Source organism: Microcaecilia unicolor, chromosome 2, assembly GCF_901765095.1.
Source record: "Microcaecilia unicolor chromosome 2, aMicUni1.1, whole genome shotgun sequence".
In the NCBI taxonomy this organism is placed as follows: Eukaryota; Metazoa; Chordata; class Amphibia; order Gymnophiona; family Siphonopidae; genus Microcaecilia; species Microcaecilia unicolor.
Window position 1 is genome coordinate 19,187,204 of NC_044032.1, and position 21,747 is coordinate 19,208,950.

At 45.7% G+C, this 21,747-nt stretch overlaps 1 protein-coding gene across 1 annotated transcript in view; it reads left to right on the forward strand.

The window, feature by feature from the left end:
* Nucleotides 1-21,747, forward strand: part of VCP (valosin containing protein) — a 115,118-nt gene that overhangs the window by 33,030 nt on the left and 60,341 nt on the right. The window contains exons 4-8 of the mRNA XM_030192827.1: nucleotides 5,403-5,545; nucleotides 10,023-10,153; nucleotides 12,199-12,330; nucleotides 20,628-20,730; nucleotides 21,078-21,211. Coding sequence (XP_030048687.1) covers nucleotides 5,403-5,545; nucleotides 10,023-10,153; nucleotides 12,199-12,330; nucleotides 20,628-20,730; nucleotides 21,078-21,211 — 643 coding nt within the window. The remainder of the gene's footprint in view (nucleotides 1-5,402; nucleotides 5,546-10,022; nucleotides 10,154-12,198; nucleotides 12,331-20,627; nucleotides 20,731-21,077; nucleotides 21,212-21,747) is intronic.

The following is a 21,747-nucleotide window of genomic DNA, read 5'->3' on the forward strand; positions in this document are numbered from 1 at the left end:
CTCCCCTGATCGCTTGAGCGCTTCTAGAGGGGATGCGGGGGGTATTAAAGCCTGATTCGCCCTTGTTGGGTGACAGTTTCGTGACCGATGAATGTCCCGGTCCTTCCTCCGGCGTGGCGGTTTTTCCCGCCATAAACGCCCATCCCCCGCTCCTCGCCTCCGCCATCTTGGCCGGCCACGCGGCTCGGACGGCTTCTTCGTGGGCCGCCCTTGAGGTTGGAGACATTAATGCCATGAACGCCCTTAATTTGGGCGACGGCACAAAAGCGGCTAAAGTTAAGCGCCGTTCTTCCCGCGCGGCTCCTTCGCGGAGTGTCGCGCCGGACGCCATTTTGGATGCGCAGCATGTCTCTCCCCCGCTCTTGCGAGCGCCGGTTGAGGGTGCGTCTAGGGCTGTGGCCCAGGCTGCGGAAGTGCACAGTCTGGGGGGTTTCTCCCCCGAGTTTGTTTTGCTGCTGCATCAGGCCTTCCTCATGCAAAACGCTGCCCCTGCTCCCTCGTCTGGTAAAGAGGTTGAGGTTCCCAGAGGTAAACGCCCTCGGGTTGATTCAGGCCTTGGAGGACTTTGTCTCCTCCGATGTAGATGAGGGCAGCGTGTCTGAGGTCTCCCAACGGTCCTTTACGGATTCCTTGGAGGAGACGGATCCCCGCTCGGATGGAGCGGATGACCCCTCTGCAGCGCGGCTTTTTAGCCCAGAGGATTTGCCCAACCTGTTGATACAGGCCATGGACACTTTGAAGATTTCCTCTCCGGAGGACGTCTCTCCCTCAGCCCCTGTTGGCTCTGCCATTATGCTGGGGACGAAGCGCCCGCCTAGAACCTTCCACGTGCATGATGCCATGCACACCTTAATTTCGGCTCAATGGGATGTCCCGGAAGCGAGCCTTAAAGTGGCTAGGGCTATGTCCCGCCTCTATCCTTTGGCTGTGAGTGAACGTGAGGCCTATCTGTGGCCTACCGTGGATTCTTTAATCACTGCGGTGACTAAGAAAACGGCTTTGCCGGTGGAAGGTGGCACGGCCCTGAAGGACGCCCAAGACAGAAGATTGGAGGCGGCCTTAAGGTCGTCCTTTGAGGCGGCTGCTTTCAGTTTGCAGGCCTCAGTTTGCGGCTCCTATGTGGCCAGGGCGTGCCTGACTATGGTGCAGCGGGCTTCCCCCTCGGATCATTCCTTGAGGGCTGATTGGCCGGCCCTGGAATCGGGCTTAGCCTATTTGGCAGACTTGCTGTATGATGTCTTGAGGGCCTCAGCTAAAGGCATGGCTCAGACAATCTCTGCGCGGCGGTGGCTTTGGCTGAAACATTGGTCTGCTGACCACGCCTCTAAATCCCGCCTGGCTAGATTGCCTATTAAAGGCAAGCTGCTCTTTGGGGTCGAGCTGGACAAAATCGTGACCGATCTCGGCACGTCTAAGGGCAAGAAATTACCAGAGGTCAGGGCTCGGGCTAGTACTCGTCCCGGTACCTTCAGAGGACGGTTGCAGGAAGCCCGTCGGTACCGCCCGGGCAAGTCGGGCTCCTCTGCCCCTTCTTCCTTCAAGAGGAATTTCTCCCCCAAGCAGCATTCCTTTCGCAGAGACCGCCGTCCAGGAGGTGCTCCCTCCGGTCCTCCCCCAGGGTCTCGTACCCAATGACGGGGCCTTGGTCCACGCCCCAGTGCAGATTGGAGGACGGCTGTCCTCGTTTCTGGGCGAGTGGACCACAATAACTTCGGACGCGTGGGTGCTGGAAGTCATCAGAGACGGCTACAAGCTAGAGTTCTGCCGACCCTTAAAAGACGGGTTCGTACTCTCTCCCTGCAAGTCTCCGGTCAAAGCTGTGGCAGTGCAGCAGACCTTGGACAATCTGATCCGCCTGGGCGCGGTCGTTCCGGTGCCAGAAAGTCAGCTTGGCATGGGACGTTACTCCATTTACTTTGTGGTACCAAAGAAAGGAGGTTCTGTCCGGCCTATCCTCTACCTCAAAGGGGTCAATCGGGCCTTGAAAGTGCGGCACTTTCGCATGGAGACTCTCCGCTCTGTTATAGCGGCAGTGAAGGCAGGAGAGTTCCTGGCATCCTTGGACATCAAGGAAGCGTACCTGCATACTCCCATCTGGCCTCCTCATCAACGCTTTCTGCGTTTTGCAGTCCTGGGACGACACTTCCAGTTCAGAGCCCTCCCATTCGGGTTGGCTACTGCTCCGCGGACCTTTTCCAAAGTAATGGTGGTCATCGCGGCCTTCCTTCGAAAGGAAGGGGTACAAGTCCATCCTTATCTGGACGACTGGTTGATCCGAGCCCTCTCTTATGTAGAGTGCGGCAAAGCTGTGAACCGGGTAGTTGCTCTTTTGAGCTCCCTGGGATGGATCATCAACTGGGAGAAGAGCCAGCTGCGCCCCGACTCAGTCCCTGGAGTACCTGGGAGTTCGATTCGACACCCAAGTGGGCAGAGTGTTCCTGCCAGACAATCGGATTGTCAAACTTCAGGCTCAGGTGGACCAGTTCCTAGTAGCCTCTCCTCTTCGGGCTTGGGACTATGTGCAGCTGTTGGGCTCTATGATGGCCACGATGGAAGTAGTGCCCTGGGCCAGGGCTCATATGAGATCACTTCAACACTCTTTGCTGCAGCGCTGGACTCCGATGTCGGAGGATTATGCTGTGCACCTTCCCTTGGACCCAGCAGTGCGCAAGGCGCTGAGCTGGTGGATGCAGACAGACAAGTTGTCTGCAGGAATGCCTCTGGTGACCCCAGAGTGGATTGTCGTCACGACGGACGCCTCTTTGTCGGGCTAGGGAGCCCACTGCTTGGGAAGGACAGCGCAGGGGCTCTGGTCTCCTGCAGAGGCAAAGTGGTCTATCAACCTCCTGGAACTCAGAGCCATTCGGTTGGCGCTTTTGGAGTTCATCCCGGTACTGGTGTTGAAGCCTGTACGGGTCCTGTCAGACAATGCCACGGCTGTGGCCTATGTCAACCGCCAGGGAGGTACCAAGAGCGCCCCTCTAGCCAAGGAGGCTATGAATCTTTGCCAGTGGGCGGAAGCGAACCTGGAGCAGCTTTCAGCGGCCCACATTGCCGGAGTCATGAATGTCAAGGCGGACTTTCTCAGTCGCCATACCTTGGAGCCCGGAGAGTGGCAGCTATCTGCTCAGGCGTTCTTGGACATCACGAAGCGCTGGGGCCAGCCGAGCCTAGATCTGATGGCGTCATCGGCCAATTGCCAAGTGCCGCGCTTTTTCAGCAGAGGACGGGACCCTCGATCCCTGGGAGTAGATGCTCTTCTCCAACAGTGGCCGACACAAGAGCTCCTCTATGTGTTCCCGCCCTGGCCCATGTTGGGCAGGGTGCTAGACCGGGTGGCAAAGCATCCCGGCAGGGTAATCCTGGGTGGGTCCGGATTGGCCCAGACGTCCCTGGTATGCGGACTTGATCAGGCTCTCAGTCGACGATCCTCTGCGGCTGTCAGTGGAGCAGGGCCTGTTACATCAGGGTCCCGTGGTGATGGAGGATCCCTCCCCCTTTGGTCTTACGGCCTGGCTATTGAGCGGCATCGTCTGAGGAAGAAGGGCTTCTCAGACAAGGTCATCGCCACTATGCTAAGAGCGAGGAAGCGCTCTACTTCTACTGCTTACGTCAGGGTTTGGCGTATCTTTGCAGCGTGGTGTGAAGCAGGCTCACTTTCCCCCTTCACTGCTCCAATTTCTTCAGTGTTGGCGTTCCTGCAAGAAGGTCTGGAGAAAGGCCTGTCGCTCAGTTCCCTTAAAGTCCAGGTAGCGGCTCTGGCTTGCTTCAGGGGCCGCCTGAAGGGTGCTTCCCTGGCTTCGCAGCCAGATGTGGTGCGCTTTCTCAAGGGAGTTAATCACCGGCGCCCTCCTCTGCACTCAGTGGTGCCTGCGTGGAATCTCAACCTGGTGCTAAGAGCATTGCAGAAGCCGCCTTTTGAACCCTTGTTAAGGGCATCTCTGAAAGACCTGACGTGGAAAGCAGTCTTTTTGGTGGCTATCACTTCAGCCAGAAGAGTTTCCGAGCTCCAGGCGCTCTCATGTCGAGAGCCTTTTCTGCAGTTCACTGAGGCAGGAGTGACTATTCGCACAGTGCCTTCCTTTCTGCCCAAGATTGTTTCTCGCTTCCATGTGAATCAGCAGCTCTGTCTCCCTTCCTTTCGTAGGGAGGACTACCCAGAGGAGTACTCTGCTCTTAAATATCTGGATGTGAGGCGAGTCATCATCAGATACTTGGAAGTGACCAATGATTTCCGGAAATCGGATCATCTGTTTGTCCTGTTTGCAGGTCCTCGTAAGGGTCTGCAGGCTGCTAAGCCTACAGTGGCAAGATGGGTCAAGGAAGCCATTGCAGCGGCTTATGTGGCCGCAAGGAAGGTGCCGCCTATCCAGCTGAAGGCTCACTCCACAAGAGCTCAGGCGGCCTCGATGGCAGAGGCCGGATCCGTCTCCTTGGAAGAGATATGCAAGGCGGCAACTTGGGCTTCGGCTCATACATTCTCCAAGCATTACCGTTTGACGGTGGCCGCACGGGCGGAGGCCCTGTTTGGAGCTTCAGTGTTGAGGTCAGGGATTTCAATGTCCCGCCCTGGGTGAGTACTGCTTCGGTACATCCCACCAGTCTATGGATTGATCAGCTTGATGATATGGAAGGTAAAATTATGTATAATCATACCTGATAATTTTCTTTCCATTAATCATAGCTGATCAATCCATAGCTCCTCCCAGATATCTGTACTGTTTTTATTCTGGTTGCATTTCAGGTTCAAGTTTAGTCTTCAGTTACTTCAGAAAGACTTCGTGTTCAAGTTTTTTCACTTGGATTCTTCAAGAGTTGAGACGAGTTTGTGTTACAGTGAGCTGCTGCATTCCTCTCCCCCCCGTTTTACGGGGCTGGATTGAGACATAAATTCTGCCGGCACTCCCTCCCGCTTCGTGCGGCTGTAGGGCAGCTTTGTACCCCTCCCGCTTCGGCGGTGTTAGGGTCAGTCAGCTCCTCCCGCGGTTGCGGTTGCAGGATAAGCCAGATCCCCCCGCATCGGCGGGTGTGGTGTCCCTCCCCTGCTCCACGGGGATGAGCTGGACGGATTCCCCTCCCCCACTTGTGTGGGGATGAGCTGGGTTAATTCCCCTCCCCCGTTTCGGCGGTGGTGAGCTGGGCAGAGTGTCCCTTCGTGGGTGTAATTCTCTAAGTGCTGAGTCCTGCGGATGGAGCTTTGATATCGACATACTGAGGAGTTTCCGGCAGCACATGACCACATATAGGGAGGCAAAAGTTTGCTCTCTATCTCCACCTGCTGGTAGATGGACACAACCCACCAGTCTATGGATTGATCAGCTATGATTAATGGAAAGAAAATTATCAGGTATGATTATACATAATTTTACCTTTACCTAATGCCTACTGTGTCTTTATTGTAGTATCCAGCCTTGCCCAGATGTGAAGTATGGGAAACGGATTCATGTACTACCACTGGATGACACAGTTGAAGGGATCACTGGCAATCTGTTTGAGGTGTACCTCAAGCCCTACTTCCTGGAAGCTTACAGACCAATCAGGAAAGGTACTGCACTCTTGTATTGGATTAAAAGGGAGGGAGAGGAAACTTGAGGGATTAAAATTTTTTTTTTTTTTTTATCATTTAAGCAATTTTAAACAGCATTTACACTTGGTAAGGTGGTAATATAGAACAAATATTTCAAATAAACTAAAGCAAATTACAGGGGGGGGGGGGGGGGGGGGGGGACTATTTCAATAATCCTTCTCAATTTTGTGGGCTAAGAAGGATAGTTGAAATTTTTTCCCTGTAATTTGCTTTAGTTTCTTTGAAATATTTTTGAGCCCAGTAGCATTTTCCATGTTAGATACCAATAGGCAAACTCTTGTATTTCTTTTTGGAAATGGACCATTTTTTTGCTTTCCTTTCTTGCATAAACACTATTCAAACACCATATCATAAGAAAAAATATTCAGTTATAAAGTTCACATAAAATCGTGTACTTCATTATAGAAAAAAATTAACTACACTCCCCTGTATATTAACGTTTTGCAAAATATTTGACATTTGTGAAACTTTTCATGTAAAATGTGTGTAAACATAGCATCTGTGCACAGTTGTGTAGCTTATTTTTACATGGGAAAACAAGCAAATGAGTGCTGTTTTGCAAATGAGTGAATTCCTTCAAAAAGGCGGTAAATCCTAATAAATATGTGCCCCCTATTTATTTAAAAACACATTTATGAATCATGGCACAGTTGTCACTACATCACTCCCTTAAGTGACAGGTCCTGTGTGTGGTATGAGCTGACAGGAGAGGTATGTAGAGGGGAAATAATCCTGATGGTAGCAGGTTGTGTAAAAGATTTAGGACACAATTGTAAGGAAATTTGATTAAAGTCAGCACACAGAACAGAAAGCCTTGGTCTCAAAGTCAAGAAGTCACTGAGGCCCAGATCAAAAACCTCCCACTGTTCCAAACAGCGCTCTAAAATTAGTGCTGGAACAGCACAGGTCAATAACACCCCTACGATCAAAGCACAGGAATGCTGTTCGATGCTGAGTAATGTTTTTTGTATTCTGGTTGATTTAAATTTGTATGGAAATGACCTAGTTATAGGTGATATGTTAATAAAATAAATAGCATGTAAATTCATTTGCTCTGATCATAGGGGTACTTCTGCAGGACGATTGTGCCGGGACTGTAAAACCCCCCCCCCCCCCCCCCAAACCCTGGACCTGTCAAACATATACTGGTGAAGGCTGGAGGTGTAGTAGACCTCCCCCCCCCCCCCCCCCCCCCCCCCCCGAAGAAGAGAGGTCTAGCAGCCCCAGCACCCCACTCCTGGTACATTCCAGTGCTGCCTTCAAAATGGTGGGTCCCTGCCCAATGCATCCTGGGACATGCTTGCCTGGGCATTTTGGAGGCGGCGCTGGAAGGGAGGGAGTGCTACTTCCTCCTCCGTCATCTGAATGTACTCGGAGGGGATTCAGGGCCGCTAGACCATCAGGTGGGGTGGCCCTAGACCTCTCTTCTGTTTTTTTTTTTTTTTTTTTTTGGTGGGGGGGGGGGGGGGGGAGGGAAGCTCTGCTACCATGCAGATGCATACTGGACAGGGCTCCCTGTTTCTCCCCAATGCCTTGTAAACCCTAACACCAGCTCCAATATGGCATAGGGTTTACAGCAGTAGCAGCGCTGTTGTTTGGCGCACTGCCTGCCCTGCATTGGGGAGGAATACAAATGTCCCTGTTTAGAATGCATTTGCATGGTATTAGCTTTTAGAGCTGGTGAGCACGTTATTACATGTGCTCGCCGGCTCTGATAATGGGGCGCATGCATATGGCGCTAGTCCGGGGCTAATGGCCTCCAGCACCTTCGTTTGCTTTTGATCATCTGGTCCTTAATCTTTTTGTTTGGCCCTAGATCAAGGATTTTCAACCATGTCCTCGTGACAGACTTTGCCAGTCAGATTTTCAGGATACCCATAGTGAATAATGTGCATGAAATAAACTTACATGTCCTATCTCTACCGTATGCAGATTTTTCATTCATATTCACTGTGGGTATCCTGAAAATCTGACTGGCAAATTGTGTTGAAGACTAGGTGAATCAGGAAAGCAGGAATCACAGACCCCATAACTTATCCATAGGTTAAAAAAAAATAAAACAAAACATAGGATAGTATTACTGTCTGGCTCAAGAGCAAGTGTCACTTCTGGGGTATTGCTTTTGAGTAACAGCCTCCAGCAGTGACTCAAAAACCCGGTTAAATCCCTTTTCTTTAAAGAAGACTCATCCTATGGCATTGACAAATATTGAGCTGTCACCACTTTTCAAATGAAATCCCCAAAACGCCTGCAGTTATTTTTGTACTGTATCAACTGTGATGTCAAGGGGGATCTGGGAAAATTTAGAAATCTTAAATTACTCATCAACTCCCACTGCTGCTCCTTGTGATCTTGGTACAAACTTAAATTGTGAGCCCTCCTGGGACAGAGAAATAAATACCCAGTGTACCTGAATGTAACTCACCTTGAGCCACTACTGAAAAAGGTGTGAGCAAAATCCAAATAAAGAAATAAAGATTCTAGAATTCTAAAGAATAACAAGATTCCATGAAAGTGTAGCAACATTCCATGTAGAACCCCAAAGAGTAACAAGATTCTTTGGGGTGGAGGAGTGGCCTAGAGGTTAGAGCACCAGTCTTGCAATCCAGAGGTGGCCGGTTCAAATCCCACTGCTGCTCCTTGTGATCTTGGGCAAAGTCACTTAACCCTCCATTGCCTCAGGTACAAACTTAGATCATGAGCCCTCCTGGGACAGAGAAATATCCAGAGTACCTGAATGTAACTCGCCTTGAGCTACTACTGAAAAAGGTGTGAGCAAAATCCAAATAAAAAAATTAACTGGTTCTCCAGATATTCCACTTGTTCACCAGACCAGTCCAAAATGCATGGGTTATGCTCCTTAGCCAGCAGATGGAGACAGACCTGCAAGCTGTAAGCTTTGCTCTCAGAAACCATGCAGCGTGAGCTCCCAAGTATTCTTTATGCAGCAAATCTTGCTTAAACTTGCCAGTAATAAGAAAAAGGAGTCCAGACCTTGTGTGGCATCTCTAGGATGACAGTGGCTGGCTTCTTCAATATATTATTACATTCTTAACAATTTACTATTCCTTCACATTGCAAGATTTGTTTTGACATCACGTTCTATTTTGTCACGGCTCCACACTATGGAATTCATTACCTTTGTACATTGAATCTTCATTAATGAAATGCAAAGTCCACTTTTTAAAACATTCCTTTGAGAGAGCTTTTAGTCTAGTATTACATTAGGGCTTTCACTTACCGAGTCTTCCTTTTGTGGCAGGAGGTGGAGTAGTGGTAATTTTGCCTATTGTAGTTTCCTCTTGCACCTGTATTGTCTTCTTTTTCTTGCTCCTTTTTTTTTTTGTTTTGAATATGTAAAGTAAAATTGAACCATGAACCTTCATCTGAAACTCTTCTCTGGAAATTACATAATTCCTGCTAAGAGGGAGTAAACCTGCATTGGAATGCTCTTGTAAAAGATCTCCATAAACCTGGTGCCAGTCAGAGGGGCTAATTCTGCCATGGGCATTTCCTCTGGAGCAGACTCCTACATTGGGTTAAATCACACAGCAACAAGCCCATTTCTCCTCTGTGTGACATTCAGGTTTAGGTTTCAAGGGTGCTATTTTGTCTTTGGGGCTCAACAACACCTTGCTCACACTGGTCCAGCAAGCTTCTGTGATCCTGGATGAGGAGGGTGGTGGGGTAGAACACAAGTCCAGTATAGTGTAAATCATCCTGGGGGCCTGAGTTGTCTTAAAGGGTTTAGGATCTGTGCTTCTCCTTCTTTCCCATCATACAGCGGCTGGACAAGAAGGGTGAGCAGATAAAACGCTGCAGTTCTTGGAGCTCACGATCTCCTAATGGCCTACTCAGAATGAAGCAGTTTTCTGTAGGACTATGGTCAGTAATTGCTGTCCTGTAGCTTCGGTGTTACCTGTAGTCCCAGAAGGTGGATTGTGAACAAGGATTTCTAAGGAGCTTGACATAAAATGTTTATAATGTGCTTGGTCCCTCTGCTTTTCTAAAGGCCATCCAAGCTTCTAATTTGTTTTTGTTTTTTTTTGATAGAGGGTTTTGAGAGTTTACTGCATTGTGTGTTGGAGCAATTCTCTGAATCAGAATTTACTTTACCAGATTCTGTAGTGTGTTTCCTTTGCTTTCTGGAGCGGGTTTAGATATTTTTCTCTTCTTGTCCTTGTATTAAGACCTGCATATTTGACACTAGTTTCTTCTCTGTAGTCATCTCACTGACAACAAGCTGTGTTTAGCTGTAGGCCAACAATTCTCAGCTCTGGTCTTCACAGCCTCAGATGTCTTGAGCATAAGCACAATCATTATACATAAAATGTATCTTGCATTCTGTCTTAGGACTCCAGATGAATCCAGGGTCATGAAACTGACAATCTTGCACCCCCCCCTTTTTTTTTTTCTTCCTTGTGGGCTCTCCTAGGGGACATATTCTTGGTTCGTGGAGGAATGCGTGCAGTAGAATTTAAAGTGGTGGAGACAGACCCAAGCCCGTACTGCATTGTGGCTCCAGACACAGTGATCCATTGTGAAGGTGAACCCATCAAACGAGAGGTGAGTGGGCAAACACTGCTGCTGTCCTGATTAATGAGGCATGGAGTGTGTGCAAAAGCACAATTAAAAGCAGGTCCTAAAATAAAGCAAGATAGGAATGTGTATCACAGGCAGTGACCTTTGCACTGGGGTCTTCAGAGATGGCCTTTTTCTTCCCCCCCCCCCCCCCTTCTCATTCTCATTGGCAAAGTCTAAGTGGCAGGCATTGGAAATGGGAGAGACTTAAGCATTTTCAGGCAGCACATAAGAGATGGCCCAAGTGCACTTTCCCATTACTTGGGGCTGAGAGGTAGTTTCATTGTTTCATCTCTTGCATGACCTATAGGCACACATATGGTGTACCTTGCAGACCCCCCTTCCTCCCCCCCCAAAGTAAGTCACCTTTCCATTCCTTACAGAATCGAACATAAGGAAGAACAATTTCAAAGCGCCTTGTACATGCATCTATGCTGACTTGCTCGGCTATTGAGGGCTCATGCTTCAGGGATTCATTAACCTGCAACTTTGCACCAAAGTTTACAGTTGAAAAAATTGCCTCCATACTCTTAAATATTTTGGGTGTGTATATGAATATACATATGTACCCTTCCCCCCAAATATTTCAGAAATTGTAATTGTCTGATTTTCACTATTCCAGAAGCTGTGGGATAGTTTTGTCTGCCAACCAGTTGGTAGAGAGATAGAACTGAGCTAAAACACATCTCTGGCTTCCAGTCCAGCTCCTTGATATTTTCTATCTCCAGCAGGTGGATGGACACACTTTTCAGCACCTGGTTCTGAGTGGTTTGCTCCTGATCCAGTTATTTAACTGGTCCCCAGTTGAGCATTGCAGGTGGCTTGAGTCTGGAGGTCTTCAGATTCTACTACTACTACTATTTAGCATTTCTATAGCGCTACAAGGCATACGCAGCGCTGCACAAACATAGAAGAAAGACAGTCCCTGCTCAAAGAGCTTACAATCTAAATAGACAAAAAATAAAGTAATCAAATCAATTAATGTGTTCAGGAAGGAGGAGAGGAGGGTAGGTGGAGGCAAATGGTTACGAGTCAAAAGCAATGTTAAATAGGTGGGCTTTCAGTCTAGATTTAAAGGTGGCCAAGGATGGGGCATGACGTAGGGGCTCAGGAAGTTTATTCCAGGTGTAGGGTGCAGCGAGACAGAAGGTGCGAAGTCTGGAATTGGCAGTAGTGGAGAAGGGAACAGATAAGGATTTATCCATAGAGCGGAGTGCACAGGAAGGGGTGTAGGGAAGGATGAGTGTGGAGAGATACTGGGGAGCAGCAGAGTGAGTACATTTATAGGTTAGTAGAAGAAGTTTGAACAGAATGCAAAAATGGATAGGGAGCCAGTGAAGTGACTTGAGGAGAGGGGTAGTATGAGTAAAGTGACCCTGGTGGAAGACTAGACGGGCAGCAGAGTTTTGAACCGATTGGAGAGGGGAGAGGTGACTAAGTGGGAGGCCAGCAAGGAGCAGATTGCAGTAGTCTAAACGAGAGGTGACCAGGGTGTGGATGAGGGTTTTGGTAGAGTGCTCGGAAAGAAAGGGGCGGATTTTACGGATGTTGTAAAGAAAGAAAGAAAGGACAGGTCAGGTCTTGGCGATCTGCTGGATATGAGCAGAGAAGGAGAGAGAAGTCAAAGATAACCCCAAGGTTTCGAGCTGCCTCCTGCCTCTGGTGCCCTGCAAATCTGCTGCTGCCCTGCCTTCACCACTCATGCATATTCATTATGGTAATCCTGAAAACCTGACTGATTAGGTGTGCCTCCATGAGAGGGTTGAGAAGCATTAGTCAAATAAGTGAGTAAAGGTTGGCAAAACTGGGTATCTGCTGAAGCGAATGCACCTAAAAGCTAGTTAAGTGTGTTTGCTTTCCTTTAAGAAGCATGGATACTTTTATTTCCTTGGCTTTGTGTTACTTGAGTTACCATTTCTAGACTTGTGCTGGTCTAAATGCATTTGATATTCCTCTCTGTAATGGTTAAGAGTTTAGACTGGTACTGGCTCTGCTTTCATACTGATGCTGCTGTCTTTTTCCTCTCACAGGATGAGGAGGAGTCTCTTAACGAGGTGGGGTATGATGACATCGGTGGCTGCCGGAAACAGCTTGCTCAGATAAAAGAAATGGTTGAGCTCCCGCTCAGACATCCAGCACTCTTCAAAGCCATTGGTGTAAAGGTGAGGACAGGAAGTACGTAAGGTGATGGGTAAGAAACACAGGCCTGGTGGTTTTTCCCAGGTTTTCAGCAATATTCTCCTTCCTATGGACATTTCAGTCCTAAGAAGCTTAGTGCCATTTGCAGAACGTGGATCTAAGTTAAGTTACTGGCAACAGTCACGCGTCATTAAAGTGTAAAGGATATTAGATATTTAATCCTGTGAATCGTGGATACATGAGACGTTCTACAATATTCAGTGTAAACATGAATTAAAAGTCTGTCATTTATTGACAACAGTGGAGTTTTTTTTTTTTTTTGCGAAATGATGGTGCGCCGTGCCTTATAAGACAGTGAAATTCTGGCTGGCTGGGTGGCCATAACTGAAGCCGTTTTTCTCCACTTTAAAACGAATGAACTGCTATTGCAGGGTAGAGCGTGTCCTGTATCCAGTGCAATACACAGCAGGTGTGAAGCTGTGTGATTTGAGTTTAATATTTACAATTCATAATTGTCCTTTGATATTTTTCGCCCTCTGAGTGTGTGCTCTGTGAATTTTTCTTGAATCAATATAAAGATTTGTACATGGACTAAATCAAAGGAAGGGTACTAGTGAGTCCCTGAAGGGTAAACACTTTTTCCTTAGCGTCCCTCCGGACCGGACCAGGATTGGACTGATGGGTTGTGCTCGCCTACCAGCAGGTGGAGACTGAGAAGAACTCTGACTCTAGAGAGCCAATAGGAGCCCTGGCCATGTGACCTTAGCCTCAGTATTTTCTCAGTCTCCCAGCAGGTAGGAAGCGAGCCCATTAGTCTCTCTCTTTCTCTTTTAGAGGTTTACAATAAGAACAGCATTGCTACCTCTTCTTCTGTGCCTAGGAATTCTCTGTTAGACGCTGGTCAGGTAGGGACTTCTTTTCCTTTCTTTTACAGCCTCTGGGGGTGTCAAACTCGGATGTCTCCGGGTCCCTCCCCCCTTCCTCCCCATCTCCCATACATAGCTGGGAAGGACTACCCTTTGTTTAGAAAGGTGTATGTCTTTGGGAGAGGCAGCCACTATAGAAAATTAAATCTGATAAGCTACATCCCCCGGCTTCTAACGAGCAGACAGCTATGTGTTGTTCTATTACTCTTCAGCTGAGTTTTCCCATTACTTTAACGAGCAGGCAGCTCTGGTGGCTGTTTTAGGTGTCTATATTATCTAGCTGGTTAAAAAAAAAAAAAAGAGGGCAGCAGTAATTTGGAGGAGTTTAGGTGTAAAAAAAAAATGAAAGACAACTTGTCCCCACTGACTGAATGAGCAGACAGCTCTGTTTTGCATGGGAATGCTGTGAGTCAGCTGTGTAAAAAAAAAAAAAAAAAAAAAGAGGTAAGCGGCAGCATTTTGTTTTCAGCCCTCTTTGAGTTGAGCTGTATTTTATTTAGCACTGCCGTTTGTGTTCTTCCCTTAGCGGTTTGTTCGGCGGAGCAGGGCTTAAAAAAAAAAAAAGAGATTTTGGCGCGAATCGGGTACGCGCGTGCACGCGCACGCGCGTTACCGTCATGTCCGAGAAGCTGAGACGCGCTGTATGCCAGCGTCGGGGATCTCCTCTTCCGGCTCCTGTAAATATTGTGCGCCGCTGGGGGGTGCGTCGGGACTTTCTTTTTCGCCGTCTTCGGGCCGTTTGGGGCTGATCTTTCTCAGGAGTCGCCTATGTTCTTTAGGGGGGTCATTTTCTTTGCTTTTTATGTTTTTAATGTTGAGTAGCTGGTTGCTGTAGCCTAATAGTCAGCACTACAGTCTCTGAAGCTGCTACTACTACTGTTTATCATTTCTAAAGCGCTACTAGAAAAAACGCAGCGCTGTACACTTGAATATGAAGAGACAGTCCCTGCTCCTCAGATCTTACAATCTCATTAGGACAGACAGAACAAACAAGAGATAAGGAGATTTTAAAGTGAGCAGGTTTAAAATAAGGGTCCTGAACAGAGTGAATAAGGGTTAGGAGTTAAAAGCAGCATCAAAAGGTGGGCTACAGAACTGGGTGCAGGTCCCAGTTTTAGTAATTTATTTCTCTTTCTGGGACTCCTGTATGTCTGTGTCCCACTATATATACATTACTTGGCCAGCCTGTTTGATGTTTGTTTCTTTATAATCTCGGGTGGCGTTTGTCTGTGGGCTAGGAGCCAACTTTTCAAAATTATTGGGGGTGCTAAGTCCAATGAAAATGACCCCTCCCTGGACATATACATGAGTTTTTCTCAATATCGGGGGTGCTCAAGCACCCACAGCACCCACAGAGTCGGCTCCAATGTGACTGTGGGAAGGTAGTTCACAGTTGTGTTTTTTTTGTTATAGCATTTTTCGAAAAGGTTTATTTATTTATTTATTTATTTGCATTTGTATCCCACTGCCGCGTGGCAGTGCGTTCCAGAGTTGCGTGCTCTTGTAGGAGAAGGTTGATGCATGTAGTACTTTATACTTTATGCCTTTGCACTTAGGTTGCTTTCCATACCAGGATATTTCCTATATGTTAGCTGTACGTTTGTTCTTCCACAGGCATGGGGGCAGTAAGGATGTTATCATAGGTACAAGCCACTCTCACCTGTTTAACTTTGGGTCATGAAATCATAATTACAGGCTACTCTTACATGACAGTCATTTTCTTATTTCCTCTGTCCAGGAGTTCTTGCGGTTTTATTTTTAGATGGTTATGCTTTTCATTTCGCCTCCTTTCTCTATCGCTCTCACGGCAAGGCATGTGAAGTAGGGGTTCCCTACATAGACTCTTGGATCTTAGACCATTTTCTCTCTTGATTCTTCCGAATGCAATTTTAATTTCTAGTTCCTAAGAATGGATCTCCCTTCCTCCTATTTGGAATCTCACTGCCGTCATCCGCACTCTCAATGTCTCAAATCTTTATCACAAGAACCTAGTTCCTAAGAAGGAATTTTCCTTCCTCCTATTTCAATTCTAAATGCTGTCAAGAGCGCTCTCAAAGTCTCAAGTCTTTTTCATGAAAGCCTTCGATCCATAGTGAAGCTTCGTGCAGCACATTTTTTGATACAAACTTTTCTGCATATTTCTCTTAGGAGAGTTTCTGAGAAGGATAGAGCCCGGTGTGAAGGAAGCTAAGCAGGGTCCGCCCGGGCTGGGTCCTGGAAGGGTGACCAGCTCACAATGTGCAATAATGTCCCTTCACAACACTGTTTTCCAGTCTCTAAAAGTTCATCATAGTTATGCTACCCCTCAGAAAAGGGGAGATTCTTCTTCACTCATGGCGAGTCAGCTAGCTATTTAAAAAACAAAAAAAAAAAAAACAAACAAACAAACAAAAAAAAAAAAAAACCTCTTGTCGACAAGTCAGCAAGTCGCAGACCGAGAAGTGCAATTTTTATGGTTCTCAGGATGCCTAGTACTGGTGGTCAAGAGTCGTCTAAATATTTCGCAGTCTCCACAATATTTTGGGGTTACATGCGACATAGTTGCAAGGTTTTTTCCCTGGGCAATTGCCTTTTGCAGTCTCATGAGCTGCACTCCCGTGCTCTTTATCTTTTTGAGTGTTCTGAAGCATTTGCAGCTTCCCTTTTGTTTTTTTTTTTCCCCGAGACTGCTGCTCTTCTTTTCGGCATTAGTTGAGTAGGACATTCCTCCTGGCATTTGGTTTTACTTCCAGGACTACCATGTGGTCTCTTTACTTTGCAACTTAATTTTTTTCCTTCTTGGCTCTTGGCATTCGGTTTGCTTTCAGGATTACCATGTGGTCTCTTTACATTGCAACTAGGGGACTGTCAGTCGCTCTCGGAGCAAGGAGGTATCCCTGAGGGCTAGCGTTTTATTCTGAGCACTCTGTCTTTGGTCAGCATTGTTGCCATGTTATGTTAGTCCGGAATGCTCTTTCTGTACTCTCATAGGACTGTTATCATCTTAGGTTACTTCAAAGACTCAATCCTGCTCTCTGGCAGGACTGTTTCTAGCTTATGTTCTTTCAGAATGGTCTTCGGTCTCCTGGTAGGTCTGTTGCCTTCTTAGGCTACGTATTGAGGCCCCTGGTAGATCTCTGGTCTTCTTGTGTATTGAAGGTACATCCTTTCCTCGGACAGTTCTACTATCTGGTCATTCTGTTTCTTTACAGGGCTTGCATGTGCCCTCCTTTACACGATTGACATGTATGTCATTTTATTTTTGCATGTTTTCACTTTTCTCTGTAAGCTGCCTAAGGGGTAATCTAGCGAACAGTGCAGTGAGATGTCATCGGGGAGGCCCAGCTTCGGTTCTCACTCTGACTCTAATCGTCCTGCCTCCTAGGTGGGTTCACATCCGCACTGACGTTTGGTTTATTTCATGGCTGATGTCTGTTTTATTCAAGGGGAGTCATTTGTATGGATCTACCATCTGACCAGCCCTGTAGCATGCCATCCCCTTCTGGCATGGTGGCCTTCTCTTCAGGTCGGGCATTTCGCTTAGATATTTGGATCTCAGGGGCGTAACCCTTATGTTTTTTGTTTTTCCTTGCAGATATACCAGGCTGCCTTTTAGGTTGTCATCTTGACTTTTTATGGAGCCGAGGGGGTTTTCTGTTTTCTCTAGAGGACCTTCTCTCTGCCCCAGTCCGGCCTCTTTGTTTCTCTCTTGCTCAGGCTGGTGCATGCTCTCAGTCTGGGACAGGCATTCAGCCTTGCTAAGCAGGATGGCATCTTTTGTAGTTGCAGTATTCTCTTCTCAGCTTTTAGCCTCTGTGCCTTAGTGACATTGTCAGAGGGACAGGGTGTTATTCTTCGCACGATGATTCAAAATCATCTTGTTTCCTTTAAGGTTTCTTTCTCCTTTCAGACACTGTTGTTAGTAGCCATGGCTTCAGCTAGCAGGGTCAGGACTGCAAGTTTCTCTCTTACAGGTTTTCTTTTTTTTCCAATCAGCTAGTACGTCTAGGTAAGAGGTACTTCTTCACCTGGGTATTTCTTTTTCACTCTACCTTAGTTTCCCATTTTTCATCTTTTCCAATCACTTTTTTCTTACTGGTCTGGACTCTTCTACTGGCGTTCAAGATCACAGGAAATTATATGCTTTATATATGCTTTACATATTAAAACAGATCTTATATATTTAGAGAACTGTTACAAGCTATTTGGTCCTTCCTTTTGGTACTTCTAGTCAAGGTAAGGTTGCCATTGTTTCGGCCTCACTATATCTCGACGTATTAAGGAATTCATACCTTCTATTTGTCTACTCACTGGGGGACAATTTCCTGAGAGTGTTATAACATATGCTCCATCTTGAGAAGCGGGGTTCGTTCCTTCGCACAGCGATTTTTGGTGCACTAGGTGCACATTTTGTACGGTGCCATTTTGAGCTTATCTTCATTCTCTTTTGATTGATATACACTCTACATGTTCATTGTTGCCAGGAGGTGATCTATGCAACTCGGAGATGCTTAGGGGTTTGAAAGGGTCCCTCCCTTAAGGTTACTGCTTTGGTACTTCCCATCAGTCCAATCCTGGTCCGGTCCGGAGGGACGCTAAGGAAGGAGAAATTAGATCTTACCTGCTAATTTGCTTTCCTTTAGTCCCTCCGGACCGGACCAGGCCCCTCCCATATTTTGTCACTTTTTCAACGGGGTATTAAAAAAAAAGACGCTTGTACATATATAGGACTTTAAGTGGACCATGCCACGTCTCTGGTCGGAGTTGCTGGTGGGTTCAGTTGCTGGAATATATGTGTATGTATGTATTTATATATCTATCTATATATGTATGTATATATTTATATATCTATATATGTATAGAACTTTGAGGTCCTTAGCACTTCTGTGCTGAGAGTTGCTGGTGAGTTCTAATTCAAGTGAGCCATACCACTTCTCTGGTAGGAGTTGCTGGTGAGCTTTCCTACAAAAGGGACATACCACTTCTCTGGTGAGAGTTGCTGGGGTACCCAATTGCTGGTATATATATATGTGAACTTTTAAGTAAGCCATGCTAGTATATATATGTGAAACTTTAAGTAAGCCATACCACTTCTCTGGTGAGAGTTGCTGGTGAGCTATAAGACAAGTGAGCCATACCACTTCTCTGGTGAGAGTTGCTGGTGAGCTATAATACAAGGGAGCCATACCACTTCTCTGGTGAGAGTTGCTGGTGAGCTGTAGTACAAATCGGGCCATACCACTTCTCTGGTAAGAGTTGTTGGTGAGCTCTGATACTTGGCATTGCCGAGTGCTTTGTGGCTGCTAGGATTCCATACGGCACAGATGGTCTTTCTTTCTTTCTTTCCTGCTTTGTTATTCAAATACTGAGGCTAAGGTCACATGGCCAGGGCTCCTATTGGCTCTCTAGAGTCAGAGTTTTTCTCAGTCTCCACCTGCTGGTAGGCGAGCACAACCCATCAGTCCAATCCTGGTCCGGTCCGGAGGGACTAAAGGAAAGCAAATTAGCAGGTAAGATCTAATTTCTCCTTATTTTTCATCACATTTTCCAAGTACAGATACGTATACTGTGAATTAGACCATCATCTAACAGTGTCTGGTGTATCGTTACATAAAACTTGTCTAAAATCTGTTTTGAGACACAGGTATAAATGTTCTTTGCAGTCATTGTTAAGCAGCTACAAGTTGATAATATATAACTCAGCTATCAGATGATTCAGTACATCACTAATGCAGGATATACCTAGCAAGACAGGTTTTCAGGATACCCACAATGAATATAATGTGATATTTGCATACAAATTTATCTCTTGCACATTCGTTGTGAATTTTCTGAAAACCTAGCTGGCTGGGTGTGTCCTGAGGACTGGTTGAGAACCCCTGCTCTGCTTCCTGCTGACTTGAAACACATTTATAATATGAACTAAAAACTGATGGCCTAGGAAACTAGGAAGGATGTAGAGAGATGAGTAAACCTTACAATAAACTGGATGGGGTGCATCACAGCTATCAGTAATAGATACTTATTGTTTGCTGCTTACCAATACGTTTAGAGCAAACTACAATAACAATTAACAAGAGAAATATCCAATATACATATCACAGGAAAAATAATTTCACATTATAGTAAAAATCTCTTAAAGGTTTCAAAATCTTCCTGTCTGATCTCAGATGGTAAAGAATTCCTGCATTTGACAGCCTGATACGAAAAAGCAGTAAAAACTCTTATCAAATATTTTTGATGGCAGGAAAATGTAATAAAAGAACCTGTTACTGTTTAAAATTCTAGAAATATTTGGAGAAAACTGGCCTGTGTATGTAGCGAGGTGCCAGACCATATAAAATTCTAAAAACAATAGTGCAAATTAATAAATCGAGCACGAACAGGCAGCCAGTGAAGTCTGATTAGAAATAGAGAAGCTCATTCCATACCGAGTGTACAATAAAAGTAACTTAGCCGCTGTGTTCTGTAAAACCTGCAGATGGGTGAGGGAAGTCTAAGTACATCCAAAATAGAGAAGGTTGCAATAATCTAGGGAAGATAAAATCAATGCTTGGGTAATGAGTTTCAGGTGATTAGAAGAGAACTTTCACGTTTCAATTTTAATTTATTTAAAAAAAAAAAAAAAAAAAAAAAAAAAAAACCACCCTGAGTGACTTTCTTGATATGATCTTGAAAAGTCAATTTAGAGTCAAGTATTTACCCCTAGTACTCATGAGCAGTGTCAAATTCTATACCATTAATTTTAATCTTTTCAGATGGAAATGACAACACAGGTGGGCAAAACCAGATGAATTTGGTCTTTTTTTCATGTTTAGCTTTAACTAGACATTTGATGCCCTATCTTCAACAGTGTCAAAGCACTCTTGAACATTCTGCCAAAGTTTCTGTAATTTTCTTGATACTCTGTTAAGGTTTCGAAGCCTAAGAAAAGTGAGAATCTTAACCCTTCTGTTACAACAAATGAGAATTAAGAGAAGCTGCAGAGTTGCATAAAGGGTGGGTTTAGTTGCCCAGACTTGATTTTATATTGCAGGATATAGTACTTTGTTTCTGTGGAAGTTGTAGTTTTTTTTTTTTGTTTTAACAAGGACCAGCAATAGGTGGTAGAACCTGGCTTCTCTGACGTGCCTGTGTTGTCCAGAGCTAATTCTTGAGCCTATGCATGTCAGTTTGAAGCTGTGTAATAGATTCCAGAAAGTCTCAATGTTCCTTTTAATACAAAGCAATGGGTAAATGTTCTCTTCAGAGAAGGTTATGATTAAGTAATATATAGGGGTTTCACTGGGGAAATATTTTCATGTTTTTAAAGTGGCAGTAGTATTAACATCCACACAATTGTTTGTGAAATGGTGTGTTTAGCTTTAAATTCAACTTAATGCTGTGCTTGAATGAAAATATCTTGTCTTCTGCAGCCCCCACGTGGGATTCTTCTGTATGGACCCCCGGGCACTGGGAAGACTTTGATTGCTCGTGCTGTGGCTAATGAGACTGGGGCTTTCTTTTTCTTGATTAATGGTGAGTTGCAAAGCAGTGTCTATCGCATGGGCACCTTGTCCGGTCTGTGGCTATAGATTTTGTTATTGAGCATGTTGTGTTAAATGGGGAACTATTGAGCAATTTGGTGTATAACAAGCAGATGAGCTGGATGTTTTCCTGGTATTAGGAAACCTTGATGTACTCATTTACTGGGGACTAGTTGTTGTGCAGTAGAATTACATGGTTAGATCCTTCCAGATGGGTTGTCATTTCCTTAGATTCATAATGCATGTGGTTCTAATCTACCAGAGTTCACCCCCATTTGCATGTGAAACCTTTCTTTGGTGAGAGAAGCCATACTGATTTATTTTGTCCTTTTCCTTGAGGTCCTGAAATAATGAGCAAACTGGCAGGAGAGTCTGAGAGTAACTTGAGGAAAGCCTTTGAAGAAGCAGAGAAGAATGCTCCTGCCATCATTTTCATTGATGAGCTTGATGCTATAGCTCCAAAGAGAGAGAAGGTGAGTTCACTGCAGTTCAGAACTGTGGGTATATGACGTCCAGAGTTACACGCATGCTGACAGCTTCAGGGCTGTCTTATTACTGGCAGGGCTAGTACAATGCCCATCAGCTTAGATCTGTGATATTTGTGCCATGAAGTTCTCAAGTGCAGTCGTGACTCTTAGTGAAAATATTTTGTCAGCGTGCTGGATGATGCAATATGCTGGATCACTAATGGGTTTCTCATCTGAAATGCTCTAGAAGGAAGGGGGCTTTGTCTTAATAGCTTGCTTTCTGATTTATTTCAGTGTAACCAGAAAACTCAAAACCAGGGACTCTTGTTCTAAATCATGTTACAGCCAGGACACTGGGTTGAACAGAACCAACCAATGTGCTTACATATGAAAAGCTGCTATCATTTCTGCTTGGTAAATTTGTTTAAATTTGATAAATCACTTTTGTGAGAACAAAGTGGTTTACAATAGTAACAAAAACAGAATAAAGGAAAGGAAAACCATTAAAAATGATAGGAAACAGCAATTCTGTAAAATGTAAT